Source organism: Phodopus roborovskii, unplaced genomic scaffold, assembly GCF_943737965.1.
Source record: "Phodopus roborovskii unplaced genomic scaffold, PHOROB, whole genome shotgun sequence".
In the NCBI taxonomy this organism is placed as follows: domain Eukaryota; kingdom Metazoa; phylum Chordata; class Mammalia; order Rodentia; family Cricetidae; genus Phodopus; species Phodopus roborovskii.
In genome coordinates, this window is record NW_026126460.1 from 2626547 (window position 1) to 2647556 (window position 21010).

The 21010-nt window shown below is 43.2% G+C and overlaps 1 protein-coding gene across 4 annotated transcripts in view; it reads right to left on the minus strand.

The window, feature by feature from the left end:
- Positions 1–21010, minus strand: part of Ankrd44 (ankyrin repeat domain 44) — a 255233-nt gene that overhangs the window by 11548 nt on the left and 222675 nt on the right. For all 4 annotated transcript variants that reach the window (XM_051190211.1, XM_051190209.1, XM_051190210.1 and 1 more), the window contains exons 18-22: positions 15610–15811; positions 11328–11415; positions 10087–10204; positions 7722–7938; positions 382–469 (exon numbers count right to left, since the gene is read on the minus strand). In XM_051190211.1, coding sequence (XP_051046168.1) covers positions 382–469; positions 7722–7938; positions 10087–10204; positions 11328–11415; positions 15610–15811 — 713 coding nt within the window. The remainder of the gene's footprint in view (positions 1–381; positions 470–7721; positions 7939–10086; positions 10205–11327; positions 11416–15609; positions 15812–21010) is intronic.

A 21010-nucleotide genomic window follows, 5' to 3' on the forward strand; every position in this document is an offset into this window, starting at 1 on the left:
AACATGAGGATTTATATGAAAAGTCTTCCTACTAGGAAATGCCTTACCAGCTACAGATATATTGGTATTAAACTTGACTTATTTTACAGAGTTTGCCAGGAAATCGGGGATACCACTGAAGATTTTTTTTACTTCTATGGACCATGCCTCTCAGTCCACCACCATGGAATATATGAGTTACCTTGGAACTGTAGCTTCTGGAGAATCATTAACACAAGAGCTCACACATTGCTAGCAGACCTATTTGTCTTTAGCAGCAAAATAGAATATTTTAGTCTTATCTTCAATCTAAGTGCTTTCTCCATTCATAAAAGGCACATTTTCTATCTGCAGTTAAAGGAACAGAAGTAGCATCATGACATTCCCAACCTTTCTACTTACATTGCACAGTGCAGAGGAGAGAAGGGATTGCCAATAAATTTTCGAAAACATTTTTGCTCCAAAAGTACCTCTATGCAGTTTTCATTGCCTGCAAAGGATAAACAAATTTAGAGAGTCCCTAGGTAGAAACTTTGTTCAACATGGTCTGGTGTTTCTTAAATTGTGTTAGGTTCTAGCATATGAATTTTCCTGAACTGGACAAATGCTCGTTCTCTGCAGAATAAAATTAACAAAATGCTAAAATGTTATTAACTATGCTCACAGGTGTCCTGAGATATAATGAACAAATCAAACAGTGAAGGCCATATGGCCTGGTGGGGAGAGATAAAGAAGTCACCTCATTCACAAGTAGAATAGATTGTGTCACCCTCAGCTCTTGATAGATACCTAACATAAGCACACCTCAATTTTCCCACGTTTATAATAGGGAAATTTTCCTTTCATCGACACAAATAGGTTAACTTACAGTTACACACCCAAGTGAAGGAAGGGGGCATGTGCCTTCTAAGAAACAGCAACAGCAAGACCCTGGACATAAAATACCATGGCAGTGTTTTTAATGGTATCTGGTCACAATGGGCACCCAATGAGTGTTTTTGTTTTGTTTTGTTTCATTTTTTAATTGTTGTTTCTTTCTTTTTTTTTAAAGTAAACACATGAGTAAATGTGAGGCATCATGGTGAACAGCAATGGCATGAGACTTTTAAACTCTTTCTGCCATTGTCTTAACTAGGCTGTCTATTGCTGTTAGTAAAGCTCCATGATCAAAAGCAACTTGGGAAGGAAAGAGTTTATTTCATTTTACAGCTTGTCAAAGTCCATCATCCAGGGAAGTCGGGGTAGGAATGGGAGGAAAGGCCATGGAAGGATGCTGTTTACTGGCTTACTCCTCATGGTTTCCTCAGCCTGCTTCCTTATAGCATCTGGGAGCACCAAACCAGTGAGTGATGCCACTGCCCATAGTGAGTTGGGCCCTCCCATAGCAATTATTAATCAAGAAAATCTAGCATAGGGTTGCCCACAGGCCAGTTGGGTGGGAACATTTTTTCAATTAAAGTTCTCTCTTCCCAAATGACTCTAGCTTGTGTCAAGTTGACATAAAACTAGCCAGCACCATCTATTTTATTTGTTACATGACCCGAGACAATTTATTTGTGGCACTTTGAGCCTCGGTTTCCTGTACATATTCACAGTTGGCCTAGGAATACTCATCTTGCCCATGTCATGAGATGAGGGGAACTTTAAAAAAGGCCTAAGCATGCTTTAGACATGCTGTTCAATTCTAGGGCATGGAGGCATTGCCATTTTGCTTTATCCCAGATCAGTGTCCCAGAACCTATTCTTGACTAACCTCAGGGCTGATTTAGTCAAAGTTCCCAGTTTCAAATAGTAAAGTACAAAATAATAATAAGAAGAAGAAATAAAAATAAACCTTCCTTACATATAAAGACACAAGTTGGTAATGCTTTTAGAAATGAGAAGCATGAGTTACCCCTATCAAGTAAGTGATATTGTCCAGCTTTCCATTTGCAAACAACTATCGCTCAGTGGTCCTAGACATCTTAGCCTCTATATAGCATGACTCCCTCAGAGGACCAATTTAGGACAACACTTGCATGTTCCATTCCTCAGTGGGAGACTGTGTCTGCACAGCTGAAACTGGAGAGTGACATACTATTTCCCATATTTCACACTGCCCAAAGAAAGGGGTTCTGGAAGCTTGAACCTCCGACCTGGAGGAAGATGGCTCTAGGATTCCAAAACTGTGGATTGATGGCTTGGGAGAAGTGTGCTCCCCTTTGCTTGCACCTGGAAAGGCTCAATAGCAGAAAGGCAACCCAACCCTAGGGAGACTACAATGTGTGCTGTGGCAAGCTTGTGTCTGCCCTCACATCCAGTATTCTTCTGTGCCCTTCCTTTCCTGTTGTCGATGCTCTCTTGACAAGTCACGGGTCAAAAAAATTATTTTAGGTAAAAAATCCACAGTCCACCATGGTAAAGGAGGAGCAAAAGTAAGTTGTTATTAAGGCAGAACCAATGAGAGAGAAGCTAATGAAGACACAAGAGGTCTTACATTACCATTATTAGAGCACAGAAACTCTTTTCAGATGTAATCATCACAATTTCCTAAGAAAAATCCTAATGGAACTGAAATGAAAATTTAAAGTCACAGAAGTAAAGTAAGAAATAGTTGTAGAAAATATCCATTGTCTTACAGGGTATGAGATCTTCGTAAGCAAGGCTGACTATGAAGATACCATAAAAGATACAACCACATGAAAACATGAAACATCCTCATGGAAAAAGGCATTCAAAACACGGAACAAAAGCACCTTCAGCACACTATGCAGAACACTGACACAGCTAAGATACCCTGCTTTTGCAGACATGGGAGAATTCATAAGCTCTTCAGCAAGAGAAAGCAAATGTGGATAGAGGAGGCCACTTTCAGAGAGGGGACAACAGCCAATAAATACGGCTTTGGGTTGGCAAATGCAGAGACACAAGTTTTAACCCTTGCTCTTTGCAAAAATAAAGAGAGGTAGAATCACTCTGGGCTGGCAAAGTTGTGGGAAAAATAATTTTAAATGCACTATAGCAGTGTTTTGGGCAATACTCCTTACAATTTAAACACATGCTTTTAAAAAATATCACTTCTGGATATTTAATGAGAGTTTTCATGCTAAAATACGAACACACATATTGCCACAGTGTTCCTAATAGGAAAAAAACTAAAATTCATCTGAATGTCCATTACAAGGGAGAAAAAAACTAAAATTCATCTGAATGTCCATTACAAGGGAGAAAAAAACTAAAATTCATCTGAATGTCCATTACAAGGGGGATCTGGTTAAATAAACAATACCTTCTGAAGAGTGTATGTATAGCTATTAGTATATAATTATTAGAATTATTTATTGATGTGTATCATGTGTTGCATCATATGGTACATATGATGATAGCCTGTGATGTGAGTTTAAGGAAGCATAAATAAAAAGAAAACTATGATACTTGTCATATAATTCTACTTAAAGTATATATATATATATATATATATATGTACATATGTATATTTGTATTTATTTATAATCTCAGAGAAAAAATTATGAGACATACATACAAAATTATATCAGAAAGTGGGTTTGGGGGAGTCCCTGACTGCAGGATCCTTGACCCCCATCGCTGGGCCCCTGCTACATCCGCCTATCTACCTGGGAACATCCTGAGTCCCTGCCTCCCCCCATTGTCAGGCCTCTGCTAGAGGTGAGTCTGGAACCAATTCCAGTTGAATCCCCCCAACACCCTTCCCTGAGAACTCCCTGGATTGGCCCCAATCTTGCTCCCCCTTGTGTCCTGTCCCCAGTGAGAGCACTCCTGGTGCTCTGATACACACCCTCCCACCCCCACGAAGAGCCTGCCCTCCCCCTACCCTGCTGACTGTCCCATAGCTCTGGTTGAGCACTGGGACAATCCTGCCTCATTTGGGGAACTACATGGAGCTATTCTGAGCACACTAGACCTGCCTATCCAAGCAGGACCACCCGGAATCCTCAAATGCCTGATCTCTGACCCCCACCACTGGTCCTCTGCTGGAGTCCCGGGCCCCTCCATGAGATCTGCCTGTCCGTGTGGGGGCCATCCTGAGTCCCTGCCTGCAGGATCTTTGACCCCTATCACCTGGCCTCTGCCAGAGGCCTCAGCTGGAGAGTGCTGGCCAACACCCCCCCCCCAGATCAGCCTATCCACCCAAGAACATCCTAAGTCCCTGCCTGCCCCCCATCAATAGGCCTCTGCTAGAGTTCTCTGCTGGATTTCTGTGCCCCTCCCAGGGATCCGCCTATCCTGTTAGGACCATCCTGAGTCCCTATCTGCTGAATCTTTGACACCCATTGCCGGGCCTCTACTGGAGCCTGATCTTTGACCACCATCACCATTCCTGACTTTAAGCTCTATTACAGAGCTATAGTTCTGAAAACAGCCTGGTATTGGCATAAAAATAGACAGGTAGACCAATGGAATCGAATTGAAAATCCTGATATTAACCCACACACCTATGACACCTGATTTTCGACAAAAGAGCTAAAATTATACAATGGGGCGAGGACAGCATCTTCAACAAATGGTGCTGGAACAATTGGATGAGGGTGTGTAGAAGACTGCAGATAGACCCATGTCTGTCGCCATGCACAAAACTCAAGTCCAAATGGATCAAAGACCTCAACATCAATCCAGCAACATTGAACCTCTTAGAAGAGAAAGTAGGAGGTACCCTTGAACAAATTGGTATAGGAGACCGCTTCCTAGATGCGGAAAAAGCCTTCAACAAAATTCAACACCCTTTCATGATAAAGGTCTTGGAGAGGTCAGGGATAACAGGAACATACCTAAACATAATAAGAGCAATATACAGCAAACCAACTGCCAACATCAAACTGAATGGAGAGAAACTTAAGGCGATTCCTCTAAATCAGGAACAAGACAAGGCTGCCCTCTCTCTCCATATCTCTTCAATATCATACTATAAGTTCTAGCTAATGCTATAAGACAACAAAAGGAGATCAAGGGGATCCAAATTGGAAAGGAAGAAGTCAAACTGTCTCTATTTGCAGATGATATGATAGTTTACATAAGCGACCCAATAAACTCTACCAGGGAACTCCAGGGGCACAACACTGAGATCGACAATTAATAAATGGGACGTCTTCAAACTTAGAAGCTTCTGTAAGGCAAAGGACACAATGGACAAGACCAAACGGCAGCCCACAGACTGGGAAAAGATTTTCACCAATCCTATATTCGACAAAGGGCTGATCTCCAAAATATACAAAGAACTCAAGAAACTAGTCAACAAAACACCAAATAACCCTATTAAAAAATGGGGTACAGAACTGAAGAAAAGAATTCTCAATGGAGGAAATCAAAAAGGCTGAAAGACACTTAAGAAAATGCTCCACATCCTTAGCTATCAGGGAAATGCAAATCAAAACAACTTTGAGATACCATCTTACCCCTGCCATGAATTAGAATGAATTAGAAACACCAGTGATGACTTATGTTGGAGAGGATGTGGAGAAAGTAGAACACTCCTCCACTGCTGGTGGGAGTGCAAACTCACACAGCCATTTTGGAGAGCAGTATGGTGGTTCCTCAGGAAAATGGGAATTAGTTTACCACAGGACCCGGCAATCCCCCTCTTAGGCATATGCCCAAAGGATTCACATCCATGCAACAAAGACATCTGTTCAACTATGTTCATAGCAGCACTATTTGTAATAGCAAGAACCTGGAAGCAACCTAGATGCCCCTCAATTGAAGAATGGTTAATGAAGATGTGGCACATCTACACAATGGAATACTACTCTGCAGAAAAAAATAATGGTATCTTGAAATTCGCAGGCAAGTGGATGGCACTTGAAGAAACCATCCTGAATGAGATAACCCAGTCACAAAAAGAGGAACACAGTATGTACTCACTCATATATGGATTTTAGACCTAGATCAAAGGATCACCAGCCTATAATTCACACCACCAGAGGAACTAGGATACAAGGTGTATTCTAAGAGATTCATATAAAGTCCCTCACAGAACTGGGAAGGGACAAGTCCCCCAGAGCTCAGGGGAAGTGGGGGGGGGCAGCAAATGGAGAGAGAAGTAGGAGAAAACGAGGGGGAGGAAAGGAAAACATGTGCGACCAGGAAGATTGAGCCTGGTTAGGAATAGAAGACAGGAAAGAGAGAGAGAGAGAGAGAGAGACAGAGACAGAGAGAGAGAACATAAAAGAGGGAGCCAATATTGGTTTGAAGATAAAATTGAACACAAAGAAAGGTCGAGAGAACTACAAGACTGCTCTCAACTAACAATCTCAGCTTCCGTGGAAAGGCTATCATAAATGCCCTTCCCGGAGAGTGAGATCAATAACTAACTTCTCCATGGAGCCCTCAACTAATGCCTGTTGGAAACAGGATCAAACACCCATACATAAACACTGAGTCGAACTAGAACCCAGATGCAGATGGAGAGGACAAGACCATGCGGCAGAAACACATACAGACAGCTTACCTGAACAAGGAGGAGCTAACAGCCACTAGACTGATAGCTGGGAAGCCAGCATGGGACTGACTCAGAACACCCCCCCCCGAATATGGGTCTCAGCCAGAAGGACTGAGCAGTCTAAGAGACCTCAGACAGTGGAGCCAGGATGTATCCCTGGTGCACAAAAGGACTTTGCAAACATATCCCCCATGGAGGGATAACTGCCTTAATCTAGAGATAGGAGAGAAGCCCTAGTCCCTACTTCACATGACCTGTCAGATCTACATGACCCCAACTGGATGGCATTCCCCTACATATGGAATTGGGGTGGGGGGATGGGAGGGGAGGGTGGTTAGATTGTATGTGAGAGGGCAGAAAGGGTAAAAGGGAGGGAAGGAGGGAGGGAGGGAAGAAGGGAGCGAGGGAAGGAGGGAGGGAGAGAGAACTGGGATAGACATGTAAAATAATAAATTAAATTAAAAAAATGCTTTGACTCCAAAATTTAAGTTGAAGGACAAGTTACTGGGGAAAAGGATTTTTATTTTTGTTTCCACAGAAAATGAAAAGATGTGGATTCCTTCCAGACTAATGTGGTTTGATCACGCCAGACCACCTGAAACAGAGTACAAGGTGATCCTACATTCTAAACAGCTGGACAAAACAGCCCTACAGACTACAGCTAGGATATCTGAATCTTCTTCAAATCCCCCATGACATTGCCCCTTACCAGCAGGAAGTAGTCTGGAAAGAACAACGCCCAAATTCCCAAAAATTGTATATAAATGTTTGTTTTCATTTAATTGGACTTTGTTATATAAAATAAATTTTAAAAGAAAGAAAGAAAGGAAGAAAGAAAGAAAGAAAGAAAGAAAGAAAGAAAGAAAGAAAGAAAGAAAGAAAGACCCAAAGATAAGCTACACATGCACTGGTGTCCGCTTGTGACAGGAACTAGAGTGCATATGGTACTTTGTTTTTGCCTTTACTGTTTTCATACTTCATGTGATTCCTGGTTGTCTGATATTGACCAGAAGCTCTGATTACAATTGCTCAAGACCATTGTTGATTGTGATGAGGGGTTCTATATCACAGAAAAAGAAAGCTAACTTTGACCCAGTCAAGGCATCATGATAGCCTTGGGGTGGGGATGAGGGATCTGTTTAAAGCCACCAAAGACAGACAAAGGCCATGTCTGGGGTACGCAGACCCTGGAAACCACAGTACACAGCAATGTTCTCACCTCTGCTGAGGTCACAGAGGTGCGAGGTGAGACAGTCTAGTGGAATCATTCAGATGACATGCAACTCACCGTTGTAACAAGCCCAGTGCAGTGGCGTGTAGCCCTGGTTGTCTTTGAGGCAACAGTCCTCCTCAGAAAGGGCGATCTGGAGCAGCTCACTCAGCCATGTGGCATGGCCCCGAGCAGCCGCATAGTGCAGGGGCGTCCTCCCTCTGGAATCTTTACAGAGGATTGACGCTTCTTGCTCCAACAGCATTTGCACACACTCCTCGTGTCCTGTCATGATCTGGCACATTGCAATGAAAACACAAAACAAACCTCAGTTGGCTGGGGATGACCCCGCTGAGAGCAGAAGGCCTTACCTGCCTGGCCTAAGAGGAGCAGACTGCTTTGCTGCCGAGCAGGAGGCAGAACAACTCTAGGGAAATTCCTACCAGTGCAGTGGCGTGCAAAGCCCATGAGAAGCTATTTTGGAACTGTCCACCCAAACGTAACCACGGAAGGTATCATGCTATGGTAGAAGATACCAGCTTCAGAATCAAGGAGAATATTAAATCCTGGCAGGCCACCCCTGTCAGACATACATCAGTCTGCCCCTGTCTGACTGACTTCATTCACCTGTGGATGGGCAGAAAAACAATAACCTCACAGGCCGCTCAGTATAAAGGAGATGATACAGTCACATGACACATTGGGGGCAGGGTATACTCTGGAAATATCACAGAGTGTCTCTACACAGAGCTAGAAATCATAGCCTATTATCCTGTCGGGCTAGTAGAGCCTGACAATCCGAGGCTAACATGCACAGCATGCTTCCCTGCTGGGGAGGTCACAACACTGTGGCAAGTATTTGTGTATCTGGACGGCAAAGTTCTACATGAAAGGGATCTCTTCTGCTCATTGTAAGTGTATGAGATCACTGTTGTATGTGCAGGCTGTCACTGATGGACGTGTGTATGTAAAGTTTCCTAAAAGAAGTGACAAGAAATAAGAACTGTGATTATGTCAATAACCACGGGAAATTCGTCTCGTCACTTATGAGGGTGTTCACACCGCCTCCACATAGCAACTTTATGATTTTTACCTTTTTGTCCATTTAGCTTGTTTTTGTCCTTCAAGAAAAAGAACAATTCAGCATATGTGTACAAAGAATTGGCCACAGGATACATGCATTGCCATCGTTTATCACAAAGGGCAACAGAAATAGAATGACTGCTCAAAACCAAGTAATCACTGAATTTATTGTGACATCTACACACAATGGGTCACTAGAGAGGACCAGGCAGAAAAATATTTAATGGCATGGAAAATGGTTCTTTATATATACTAAGAGAAAAAAAAAAAGACCATATTATGTGAGCGTGAGTGTATGTGTGCATGTGTATATGTGTGTATATATGTGTATATGTGTGTATATGTATGTATGTGTGTATTTGGATGTATGTATGTGTGTATCTGTGTTTGGGTATATGGTGTGGTGATATATTACTTATGGTTTATGAAAGCTTGCCTGAGGGTTCAGAAAGCAAGGCTAGTCACAAGCCATAGAGGTCAGGCAATAGTGATACACACCTTTAATCCTAGTAGCCATACTAGCTAGCCTTAGAGCTGGGAGGTAGGGGCACATACCTTTAACCCCAGGACTCAGAAGACATGGAGATGGATCTTTGTTAATTCAAAGCCATACCAAACTACATGAAACTGATCTGGTCCTAAAGAGAAACAGCTCACACAAAGTGATCTCAGCACTTGGGTTCACAGCCTTTAATCCCGACATTAGAAGGTATAAAAGGAAGAACCAAAGGGTCTCGTGTGAAGATTTATTCTCCAGCCAGGTTGAGGAGAGGCAGCAGTCTAGGATTGTAGTTGTGGAGCTAGCCAGATCACCCTTTCACTCTGATGTAGAGCTAAGAACTAGTAGCTGGCTGCTTTGCTTATCTGACCATCAGGCAAGCTTTAATAAGTCATAAGTAACATATATCACATGTGTGCATATGTGTATTTATATATATGTGCTTATGTATGTATATTCGTGTATATGTGTACATGTGTATATTTGTGTATGTGTAGGATTTGTATGTATGTATATGTATCAAATATAATTATCACCAGGAGGTCTGATTACTGGTGATTGTGTTTTTCTCTTTTTCTGCACTTAAAAACATGTCTTGTAAGCTTTCTGTGATATGAATTTTGTAACCAGAAAGGATATTCATGTGTCTATTATCATAACCAAACACAAAGTCTTACAGCAGAACCTAACTGTAGCTTTCATTATTCCATCATTTGTATAAAATACTGTAATTTCATTTTGACTGTGAAGCTAATTGACTATATTATGAAACAAGTCTTTTCCTCTAAGACCTCATGTAGGAAAAAACAAAGCAAGTTCATGGAACAGGTGCTTGACTGAAGCTGGGAAAGGTGCACATACCCCTCTATGCAAAGCTGTGCATCCCACTATGTCAACAGCATCTACATTTGCTTCCTTTTCAAGTAACAAGGAGACAGCATCGAGGTGCCCATATGCTACCGCAAGCATCAGAGGAGTTCTAGGGGAAGAAAAACAGGAAGGTTAAAAACCTCTTCCAAGCCAGGCAATGATGGTGCATGCCTTTAATCCCAGCACTTAGGAGGCAGAGGCAGGAGGATCTCTGTGAGTTCGAGGCCAGCCTGGTCTACAGAGTGAGTTCCAGGACAGGCTCCAAAGCAATATAGAGAAACCCTGCCCCCTCCAAAACAAAAACAAAAAAATAAACAAACAAACAAAATTACTTCCAGTAAGAGGAGAGTTTTCTCTCTATTCTTAGTAACTGCCCAATATTCTCTGTGTACCTAATTTACTATTCTATGCCATGGAGAACAAGAGCTCTGACTCTGCTCTAAGGGCCTCATGGAATGGGTGGCAGGACACATAGGCCCAGGGCAGTACAGGGCACAGTCTCATCTCAAGTAGTCACATTAATTTTACCCTTTTCAAAACGGTGTGGCCATCACTAGGTGCCAGCTGGCTGGGGGATGTGTGCATGCAGAAGAGTCCCCTGCTCCTGTGACAGCAACCAGTGTTGAACTCGGCTCAAGACTTACCTCCACGGACAGAGCTTCCTCACTTTGAAAATAAGTCTGACTAGTGTAGAAGAAAGACAGGGTCCCGCTCTCACTAACTCAAGCCCATTCACCCGGGGCTAGCTACTACAGTCTTTCTGTCTGCACTTCCTATTTGTAAGAAGAGCCTGGGTGAAGGACAGGCCAACAGATAGAGAAGCAAAAGCAGGAAGAGGATACACGCTGAAGATTTTTTTTTTTTTATTTCAAAACACAGACAAACTCTTGAGGTCTGCCCTTTTGCCATTATTAATTTAAAAGTGGGGAAATGGCAGCTTTATAAGTCAAAGATGGGAAGAAATAAGAAATATTAAAAACCAGGAAATGTGGCTACAGCCGGGGTACAAAGGTGCTTGCTGTCATTAAGATATACACACAACGAATGCTTAAATGTATGCTCTGGTGGTGATGCCTCCCTGTTCTAGGCTCCTGACCTATGAGTTTCACAGAGATGTCTTTCTCCTATCCTAGAATTCAGCAGCCAGCCTTCTTCACTGCTCAGCACACCACCCAAAAAGCTCTTGTGACAGACACAATAGCAGAACAGAAGTCCAACACTAAAACACTTACTGTCCCTTGGCATCTTTCACGTCAACCACTTCCGGGTTGTCTGCTATTTCGAGTAGTAGTCTCAAACACAGCGTGTGGCCGTTAACAACTGAAAAAGAAAATGATGGGCACTCTTTTGAAAAGCCAGCACTCCAAGGTGAAAATTCTGTGGACTTCAAGCCCACTGCTGCTAACAGGTAGCCCTGATTTCCAGCTCCAGAGAGCCCAGGTGGCCTGGCTTGGTGGAAGCCCATTTTCCCCTTTTTTCTTGTCTGCACACTTTGATCTCCACCTTCCTTTTCTGTTTCCAGTATTAAGGAAGTTTTTCTTAAATCTGATGTCCTTTCTCATCTCCTTGTTTAGGGCTGATAAGTATCCCCACACGCCAGTCCCATTGAGAGGCACTCCACTTCCATATAACAATCCCGCGTCAAGCCCCACTCTAGCCCTTGTTAAAAAGGAGAAGAGAGCAGGGATCAGAGGAATTGAGAAGAGAGGGAAAAGGAGAGAAGGATGGAGAACAGAATGGTCCCTGCTCTTCTGGTCAGTGAGTTCTACGTCTGATATTTGAGCAACACTTCTCATTGACTAGTGGTGTCTGACTGTGAAACACCAAGCCAGGATAGGAAGCCCTGGTGTTCCCTTCTCTCCTGCTAGAGATGTGACAGCAGCTGCTGTCCCCACTTCCCCTTCCATCCTCGCCCTGCTGATGCTGAGTGAGGACTCAGAGGTCTCTAGTTAGGGCTGCTGGACTTTACCTGTCCAAGTACCCAGCAGTAGACAAGAGAGGAAGTGTAACCCCAGGGCCATGCTTCCTTACACAGCTGGGGAAAGGGTACCAGGACGTGCCCGTGTGCAGAACTAAAGATGCCCCTTTAGAAGAAAGAAGTGCCTGAGTGAGTATGAGGGGCGCTGGAGAGCAGACCTCATGGGATGACAGACCCCTCCCCTAGAATAAGGCGTTTCCTCTGGTGCAGTGAATGGACACTTCAAAAAGCCTTACAGCGATCATGGAATCCCACTCGGGGAATAAGAAGATGACTATCCTTAGCATTCCACACATGGCTTCCTCTCGGAACAATAAGGACACCATAAAGGACATTGGACTTCCCTTGCTCTGGATGTGGTGAGAGAAGGGCATAAGTGTACTTATGTTGGGTTGATAAATGCCCCTCTTGGGGCTGCTTTCCAGTCACCAAAGAATGATAATTTGATTTCCACACAGTTCTGGAACAACATATATTAGAATTAGCTCACATTCACCAGCAGCATTCAAATGAACATCAGGAACAATGCCCACATTTTGTAAGCCATAGCATTCAGCCTGTTCTCAGCATGCAAATGTGTGTGTGTGTGTGTGTGTGTGTGTATGTGTGTGTGTGTGTGTGTACTAGAGTTCCAGGTAACACTTTATTGCTGCTGTTGCTGTTGTTGTTCTTAAAATGACACAAAAGCCTGCTATCCTGCTGAAATTTGCAGGGAGTTTAATGTATGCCTAAAAGGAAAAGATTGGCATAAGACTGACAGCTAAATCTCCTCAGCAATGGGTTCAGGGGGTGGAAACAACAAATCTTGGCTTTTCTTTTTGTATCAGTTTGATTCTTCAATGCTCAGAATCACTCCAAGGATATTTCATTTTTGTCTAAACATAAAAAGAATATGTGGGTTCATAATGCTTCACCCAGTGTCACATGGCAGAATCGTCTACAGTGGGCTTCTGCCTCTCCACTGTAGCTATTTGTGCTTAGCTCACGGTCCCCGGGAGAATCTAAGTCCCCCTTAGAGTAACAAAGCTCCATTCTCCTTAGGCTCCCACTCACTATATTCTCCCCAGACTACCTTCTAGCAAAGAAACACCAGCATCTTTATCTGTGCCCTGCCATCTCCAGCTCTCTGTTAGACTGGCTCAGCCTCTCCCAGCTATGAACGGCAGCCATTTTTCACGAGGCTCAAAGGCCACATCTGTTACTGTATTTATTCGTGCTAAACCCTCCGATGTTCATTCTGGCTGCCTCTCCTCCCAGTACTCCAAGGGTCTGAAACAAAGGAACTGGCCTCCCAAATAAACTGAAAACAAGGAATTCTCACTCACACTCTCACACACACACATTAATTTTTTTGGTGGGAGTGTGGGTTCCAGATAGGGGGAAAAAATTCTGGCTAAGTTGATTCTCAAATCTCAGGTTGAAGCTATGGCACAGCAGACATTTTGTGGGAAATAGTCAAATGACAGACCCTCTTTTTAATGAATGGCACAAGGGAAAGCCAGAGTGAGTCTTCTTGACCACTAGGGGGCACCCTTGGACCACACCTATATCACGGTAGCAAATGGGTGAGGCTGGTCTTTCATTATTCATTCACCAGTTTTAAGGGCGGTCTTCCACAATCAAACCAGGCCATTGGCAATTGTTGGGGATTGCATATTAATAAAGTGGATGTTGGTAAAGGCAACAAATCTTTAAAAAGAGCAAATTTGATTTTGACAATAATACCAAGCAACACTTACGAAGCAAAAACACTGGTGGGAAAACAAAAAAATTATTGGCTAAACCAGCCATCACTGGTCTTTCCCAGAGATAACTGTTGCCAGATAATTAGGCAACAGGTAGGCTTCTGTGTCTCTGTATTGTGTCTGTTCTGTGGCTTGGGTATTAAGGGAAATTGATAGACATGTACTTTTTTTTTAATTACATTTGTATTTATCTTGTTGTGTGCTTGTCAAGGAATGCATATAGAGATCCAAGGACTACTTGCAGGAGTCAGTTCTCTCTTCTGACAGTGGATCCCAGTGATCAAATTCAGGCCATCAGACTTGGCAGTAAGGATCTTTACCTACTGAGTTCTCCTACCAGCTCTGACAAAAATATACCTAACTGTCTAGAGTTCCTAGAAAAATTCCATGTAATGAGAATCATACACAACTTCTGAAAATGTGTCCTAATTCCTCACTTCCTTAATGAGACCACCCACTTCCCTCTTTAGAAGATGTGCATTGCCCTTCAAGGGCTAACGCCACGGAATTGCCTGAACTGAAAGGTACTTATGTGTTGGTTGGGCCAGAGATTCTCTTACATTGTCTTCACATCTGTGCACATTTGGACATGTCCCAAAACATTCCAGGAAAAGTTACATTACTTGCTGAATGCTGTGTATAGGTACTTGTTTCTGTTTTGATATCAGATGCATCAAAAGCAAAAGCAAAAGCTAAGCAAAGAAGTACCGTGTAGGCTGACAGAATGATGTGTTTATTAGCTCATTGTCTGCAATTGCCTTGACAAAACAGTCCTAAAATATCGTTAAAGCCAAGCTTTCAACTGCTTTATGATTCTGATGTGGCTTGTTCCATCTAGCTGACTCTAAAGATCACAGTATAATTTGTCCCTTGCTCAGAAGTTTAAGGCTCTTAAGCCCTTTCTTTAGGAAGGATATAAAGCACCAATTATGTCTAAGGAGAAAGCAGATCAAAAGCATTTTGGAAGCCTTCAGGTATACAAGGTGCAGAAATAAAACTGAGGTGTTAAAAATTGGGATGGAAGAAGATGCTGCTGTCCTTTACTAGGGGTGGGGGAGGATGGGGTGTGGTGGGGGAGGATGGGGGTGGGGTGGGAGAGGTGAGCCTAGGGCCTGGTACATGCTAGGCACATGCTTTCCCTCTCAGCTACAACCCCAGCTATTATCCTTTTAAAATCTTTTTTTAGCTTATTAATTTTATTTATTGGGGTGAACTGTGCTCTATGCATTTGGATGACAGAGGATAACCTGCAGAAGTTCCAAGGATTGAACTCTGGTCAATCAGGCCTGGTGGCAAGTATCTTTATCTGCTGAGCCACCTCACCTGTTTTATTATTATTATTATTTAAATTAGGAACAATCTTATTTTATATATCAATCCCAGTTCCCTCCCATCCTCCCATGCCCTTCACTGACCCCCATCCCATCCTTCTTCTGCTCCATAGAAAGGGTGAGGCCTTCCATGGGGGATCATCAAAGTCTGTCACATCATTTGGAGCAGGCCCTAGGTCCTCCCATGTGTCTAGGCTGAGAGAATATCCCTCTATGGAGAACAGGCTCCCCAAGTCCATTCGTAAACTAGAGATAAATACTGCTTCACTGCCATAGACTGCCCAGTGCTCCTGACACCCACATTCAGGGGGGCCTGGTTCCGTCCTATGTTGGTTCCCCAGCTGTCAGACTGGGGTCCATGAACTCCCACTTGCTCAGATCAGCAGTTTCTGCACCTCACCTGTTTTATCCTTTTATTTATACCTGTATGTGAAATAAATGGACCTTTGGGGAGACCTACCTGAGGCATGAAGTGGAGTTCTTTGGGTGACATTGTCTTTCACAAAGATGGAGGCGCCCTGGTTAACAAGTGCTTCTACACATTCTGTGTGGCCCCTGAAAGCAGCGAGATACAAAGCCGTGCGACCTTTCTCGTCCCTGATGTCCAGGTCCACCAGTGATTGGAGAAGGACCTCCAAGGCTTGGTGGTGCCCATTGTAGGCCTGAAAGAAGAAAGCCGAAAATAGCACTCTCATTTGCCTCAAACCCCATGGCATGGGCCTGAGGGGTTGAGCTTCTGGAGCGGCTGACCGCTGAGCGGAGGTACTGGTCCTATTGCACCTCGATATGCCACATCTGGTTGATGTCCCTGGGAGGCCGGGAAATTGTAGGGTGGGGGGGTGGGAGGGACTGGGGGGAGAGGAGGAAGGAGAAAGTGTGGTTGCGATGTAATATATGAGAGAAGAATAAATAAACAAATAAAATAGCCCATCAGAATAACACTTGGGATGGAATCTGCAGCCAGCAAACTGAAGCAAACAGAAGCCTCTGGCTGCATATAAAGGCCTTTTTTTTTTTTTTTCTCTCCCTTGTCAACTGATTTGCTCAAAGGCACCACATCCATCAGTGCATGGTTATTAGATCTACCAACATAATGATCTAATAGAGACAAATGGCTGTGTGAATTATACGTTCATCTACCAGCAGAGTCCTAAACACATCGATGGACAGTGGGAGAACATTTTCAGGATCTTTTCTGTTAATAAAGCTAGGGGGAAATTACTGGAAACCTTAAGGACTCTGTAATTCAATCCAGGCAGGCAAACCTTCCCTCACAGCCCATCATGTGACTGATTAGTAACCACAAGAGTACAGGTGAGTTCCTTAATTCACTTAGAGTATCGTTTCCTCATCTGTAAACTGAGAACAATAAAAGCTGCCTCCTGGGAATGCCACAAAGATGAAGAGATAAACTGCACCAGCTGATATGCAGTGGACACCCTTCATTCCTCTTTATTTCTTCCATTGATCAAAATGAAGCCACAGAACCAATTTAGGGAAATATTGGACATGGGTCAGGGCCAAGTTCGAATCTATTATGATGTCCTGGACTGTATACTGCTAAAAACAAGATAAAAAGTCTGAGCCTTTTAATTTAGTCTACAAAGGAAAAAAATATTACTCCCTCCCCCCCCCCACATAAGCAAAGGATCTTGAAAATAAAAGAGAGAAGGGGGTGGGCTATCTGGGGTTGGAGAGACAAGAAAGAAACGGGGAAGGTCCGTCCGGTGTCTTTAGACGTCAAAGAGCCTCTTTTGTGGATGGCATCTCTGTTTCGCTGTACTGTCCCTCACGGTACCACGTACTTGCAAAAGACTTCACACAAAGGGTTAATTTCCTTAATATAAGAGGAACTTTTGGAAACCAGGAGTGTTCAAAGGACCTGAAAAAGCAGCTCACGGTGGGAAAAAAAAGAAGTATAAGTACCAATAGACAGATGAAAACCTACATAAAATGTTTAGAGCACTATTTTACAACAACCTGGATAGTGAATGAAGAGCTTGGACACACCCATTATCATTAAGATCATGGGGGGAAAAGGGCAACCTTAGACCCTCTGGTGGTGTGTAGGCTGCTGTGACTTTTGTGGAGGGTGATATGCCAGTATCCAAAAAGGGTTTTTTAGAAACTAAGTTGCAGGCAATATATTTAGCATGGCCTCTTTTATATAAAAAAGGAGATGTATGTGTGCATATTTACTTCTATAGTCACAAGAAAAAATTCAGGGTACCAAAGAAACCAATAATAGTGGTTATTTCCAGAATTAACAGGTATTAAGTGTATGTGCTTAATTTACCTTATCTTCCTAAAACTAACTTAAATATTCTTTACCCTGAGTATAGATTTAACAACAGTAACAAAAACTAAGTTGGAAAGAATCCATAAGAATTAAGAGTACTGATAAGTTAAAAAAATAAAATATTCTCATTTTATTATCTTTGTTAATGATTTCAATAATCTGTACATATGAAAAGTATATTATATATGTAACATGTGTAAGTCATATGGTAACAAATCCCTATTTATATCCCTGTCCCAACAGTCTCCCTTGATTTCTAAGGATACAGGTCCAACCTCCCTGTGGTATTTGCACTGGAGTGTCTCAGTGCTACCCACTGAATCCTGCATTTCCTTCCCAGAACCTGCTCTGCCTGCAGCCTTGCTATCTCAGGTGGCAGGCACCCTGGCGTCATCTGTATTTCTCTAACTGTTAAGCCCATGACAAAGAGCGCCCTCCAAGCCTTGCCCTGTGCTGAGTGTGTCACATCAGCCTAGAGGAATGTGCTGCTTTGCTAACTCACCAGACACATCTCTATGTTCGCAGCATCACGGGAGAACCCCACACCTCCATTTAAGTCCACAGAGGTGCTCACGTGTAATGAGTGGCAGCCCTCCATGCCATTCAGAGGACACCGTCACCATGTCTTCTGTGTCCTAGAAACACATCTGAGGCACCGCCCCACCACAGACTCTCACCATAGTTTTGCCAGAATTCTAGCAATAGCATCCCCTTTGTCCTTGTCCCTTGGTAATCTATCATGGGCACTCGCACCGGATGAAACCATTCTACAGTCAAACTGGATGCCATGTCACTCCCTACTGAAAACAGCCTAGAGATGATTCTCTTTGATGGCAGCAAAATCCAAAACCTGCCATGATCAACCAGGCTTTGGCCTTCCCCTGAAAGTGTCCTTAGCATGTCCAGGCTCTGGGGTGCCCTCTACAGTTAAGTGCATGAATGTCCTCCTCTGGCCACTTTGTGTTCCTTATCTGGAAAGTGCTTTACCCATACATCCCCTGACTGTCCTGGTACATCTATGCAAATGCACCTAACTAGGGAAAAGACTCCCAGCACATATGTAAAAGGTCTTTCCACTCTTCAGCCTGCTTACCTCTTTGTCTTGGAAGCATTTGTTGTCACCAAATACTAACCACACATTTGCTGATTTGCTTTTGATAATAGCAATGATTCAATAAGGACTTCCTATGTGCTGGATACCATGCTAAGCACTAACACATCTTGTTTATGAGCTGTAAACATACCATAGGCTGGCTTAAAATCCTTAGCCCTCCTGCTCCAGCCTCTTGTGTGCTGGGATTATCACCAACACATATGTAGGTATGTCACCACACTTAAGCACTTTTTTTCCCCCACAGGTTAAAAACTCCTTAGGTAGTGACCAAGTCAGGATCTTGGTATCTGCAGTCTAATAGGCATACACTTTTCCCAGGAAACTCCACTGGCTGACTTGAAGGCTACATATTTTTGTGTTTGCCTGGAATGAAATAGGGCTGAAGAACAAACACTGAGTGGGAACTTAAATTCCTTCTATAGGAAGCTCCAGGTAAATGTAAAATATCTTGACCATAGCTATGGAGCAAGAAGGTATGTGCTCTGGGGACAAAGTCCTAGACTACTGTGCCTTTACTCTGTACTCTTGCCTCTTTAGAGGCAGGAAAACAAAACTTCCAGTGTCGAAATCTGTCACTGAGCAGGACAGGTAATCTGTACTGTAACCTAAATTCTGAAGTAACCACTGGCAGGCTGCTTGGTGTGGTCTCGGAGACATTCAGTGGTACCCATCACCTCATTTCACTCTCATCAATCTGGAGTTTAGATGCTCTTGTTACCCTCATCTTACCAAGGAGCACCCAGAGGGGCAGGGTCACGGAGTTATGCTATGGGTGGAAGACCATGGTTTCCAGAAAGGCAGGCTAGCCCAGGAGCCTTTTGGAGAGAGAAAGTGGAAATTCAGTATGGCAGTTATGATGCATGTTCCTTGGCCACTTATCACAGGGAGTTTCAAATGTCAACCAAGAAGAAAAAATAGTAATTGTCTTCCATATATCCTGTACCAACTTCACCCATTAGTGACTCAGGCCACAGGTGGTTTTTAAGCCAACTCAGAGGCATCTAATCTTAAGCTAAGAACCTAGTTCTAGCAATAGGAATGTCAGACTGTAAATCAGACTTTCATACCTTACTCTCTTCATGAATCTGGTGCTCTTTTGAGAACTGACTTTCCAAACCACTGCCTCCCACTTTAATGGTAAATGGTAGTTACTGATGCAGCTTACTGAGTTATGCTGAAGGGCAATGTGCCTAGAAGACAGCAGAGGTTCTAGATGCTGTTTTCTCCATTATGACAAGAATAGTAACCATTTTAATTTCTGCTCACTTAACTTAGCCTCTGAAAACTTCCAATGCATGTAGATATACAAGGACAATGGCCAATATACTTAGGTTTAATAAAGAGAAGACACATGCGGGGGGGAGGGGAGGGAGAAACACTCAGGCAGGAGACCGTACACATTTTTGGAACAACAGCTGTAATGAAGGTACTTAGTCCCTATGCTTTCTCTTTTAATCCTCATAATTAAAAAACCCAAAAACCAAAAATCTATTTGCTGTTTTCTAGTTAAGCAGCTTAGCATAAGACATAATGGATAGAGTCCTGCTAATTACAGCTTTCGACTTCCAGCCTAGATGGTTTTGTGTACTAGGCACATGAAAGTATTCAGGATAGTTGAAAAGCCAGGTTTACCTACATGACAAATTCTCCTGTTTCTTCCATATGTTTGCAGCTCCTCCTTTTTTTTTCTTTAATTATTTTTTCATACACTATATTTTGAGCATGTTTTTCTACTCCCCTAACACCTACCAGATCCTCCCACCTCCCCACCCGGACCCCCCCCAAGCCAAAACAAAAATCCCACAACAACAACAACAACAAAACCACTTAGTGTTCACTTTGTGCTGGCCATCCACTTCTGGGCATGGGGTCTGTCCTGTCCAGGAGCGAGGAGTGTGGCTGATATACCTGGGGAGACTCTGTTGGAGAAAACGATTTTCTCTTTGCCAGCAGGTAACCTTTGCAAATAGTTTCTTGGGTTAGGGATGATTTTCACTACGCTAAGATGTCACTGTGAGTAACAAACTTTAAAATTAAAACTATTTCAAGAAATATATGATTAGGCAACTTAAATGCCTTAATCATGACTCTTCTACTTAAGCCTTTAAAGATGGAAACTATGGATGAGGCCTGCTCTGAAAACTCAACATGGATGCTGGGGAGGTGGGCATTGAATACTCTGGCACTGTCATTTGCTCTGTGCTGACCGACAAGCGAGAGAAATTCTATGATGCAAAGGGTATTGGGTGCTACATGTTCTGCATGGATGACTTTGATGTGGTGGATGCCACCATGCATGGCAATGATGCCCGCTTCATCAACCACTCATGCGAGCCCAGCTGCTTTGCTTGTGTCATCCATGTGGAATGCCAGAAACACATTGTCACCTTTGCCCTGCACTGCACCCTGTGAGGTGAGGAGCTCACCTTTGACTACATTCCCATAGAC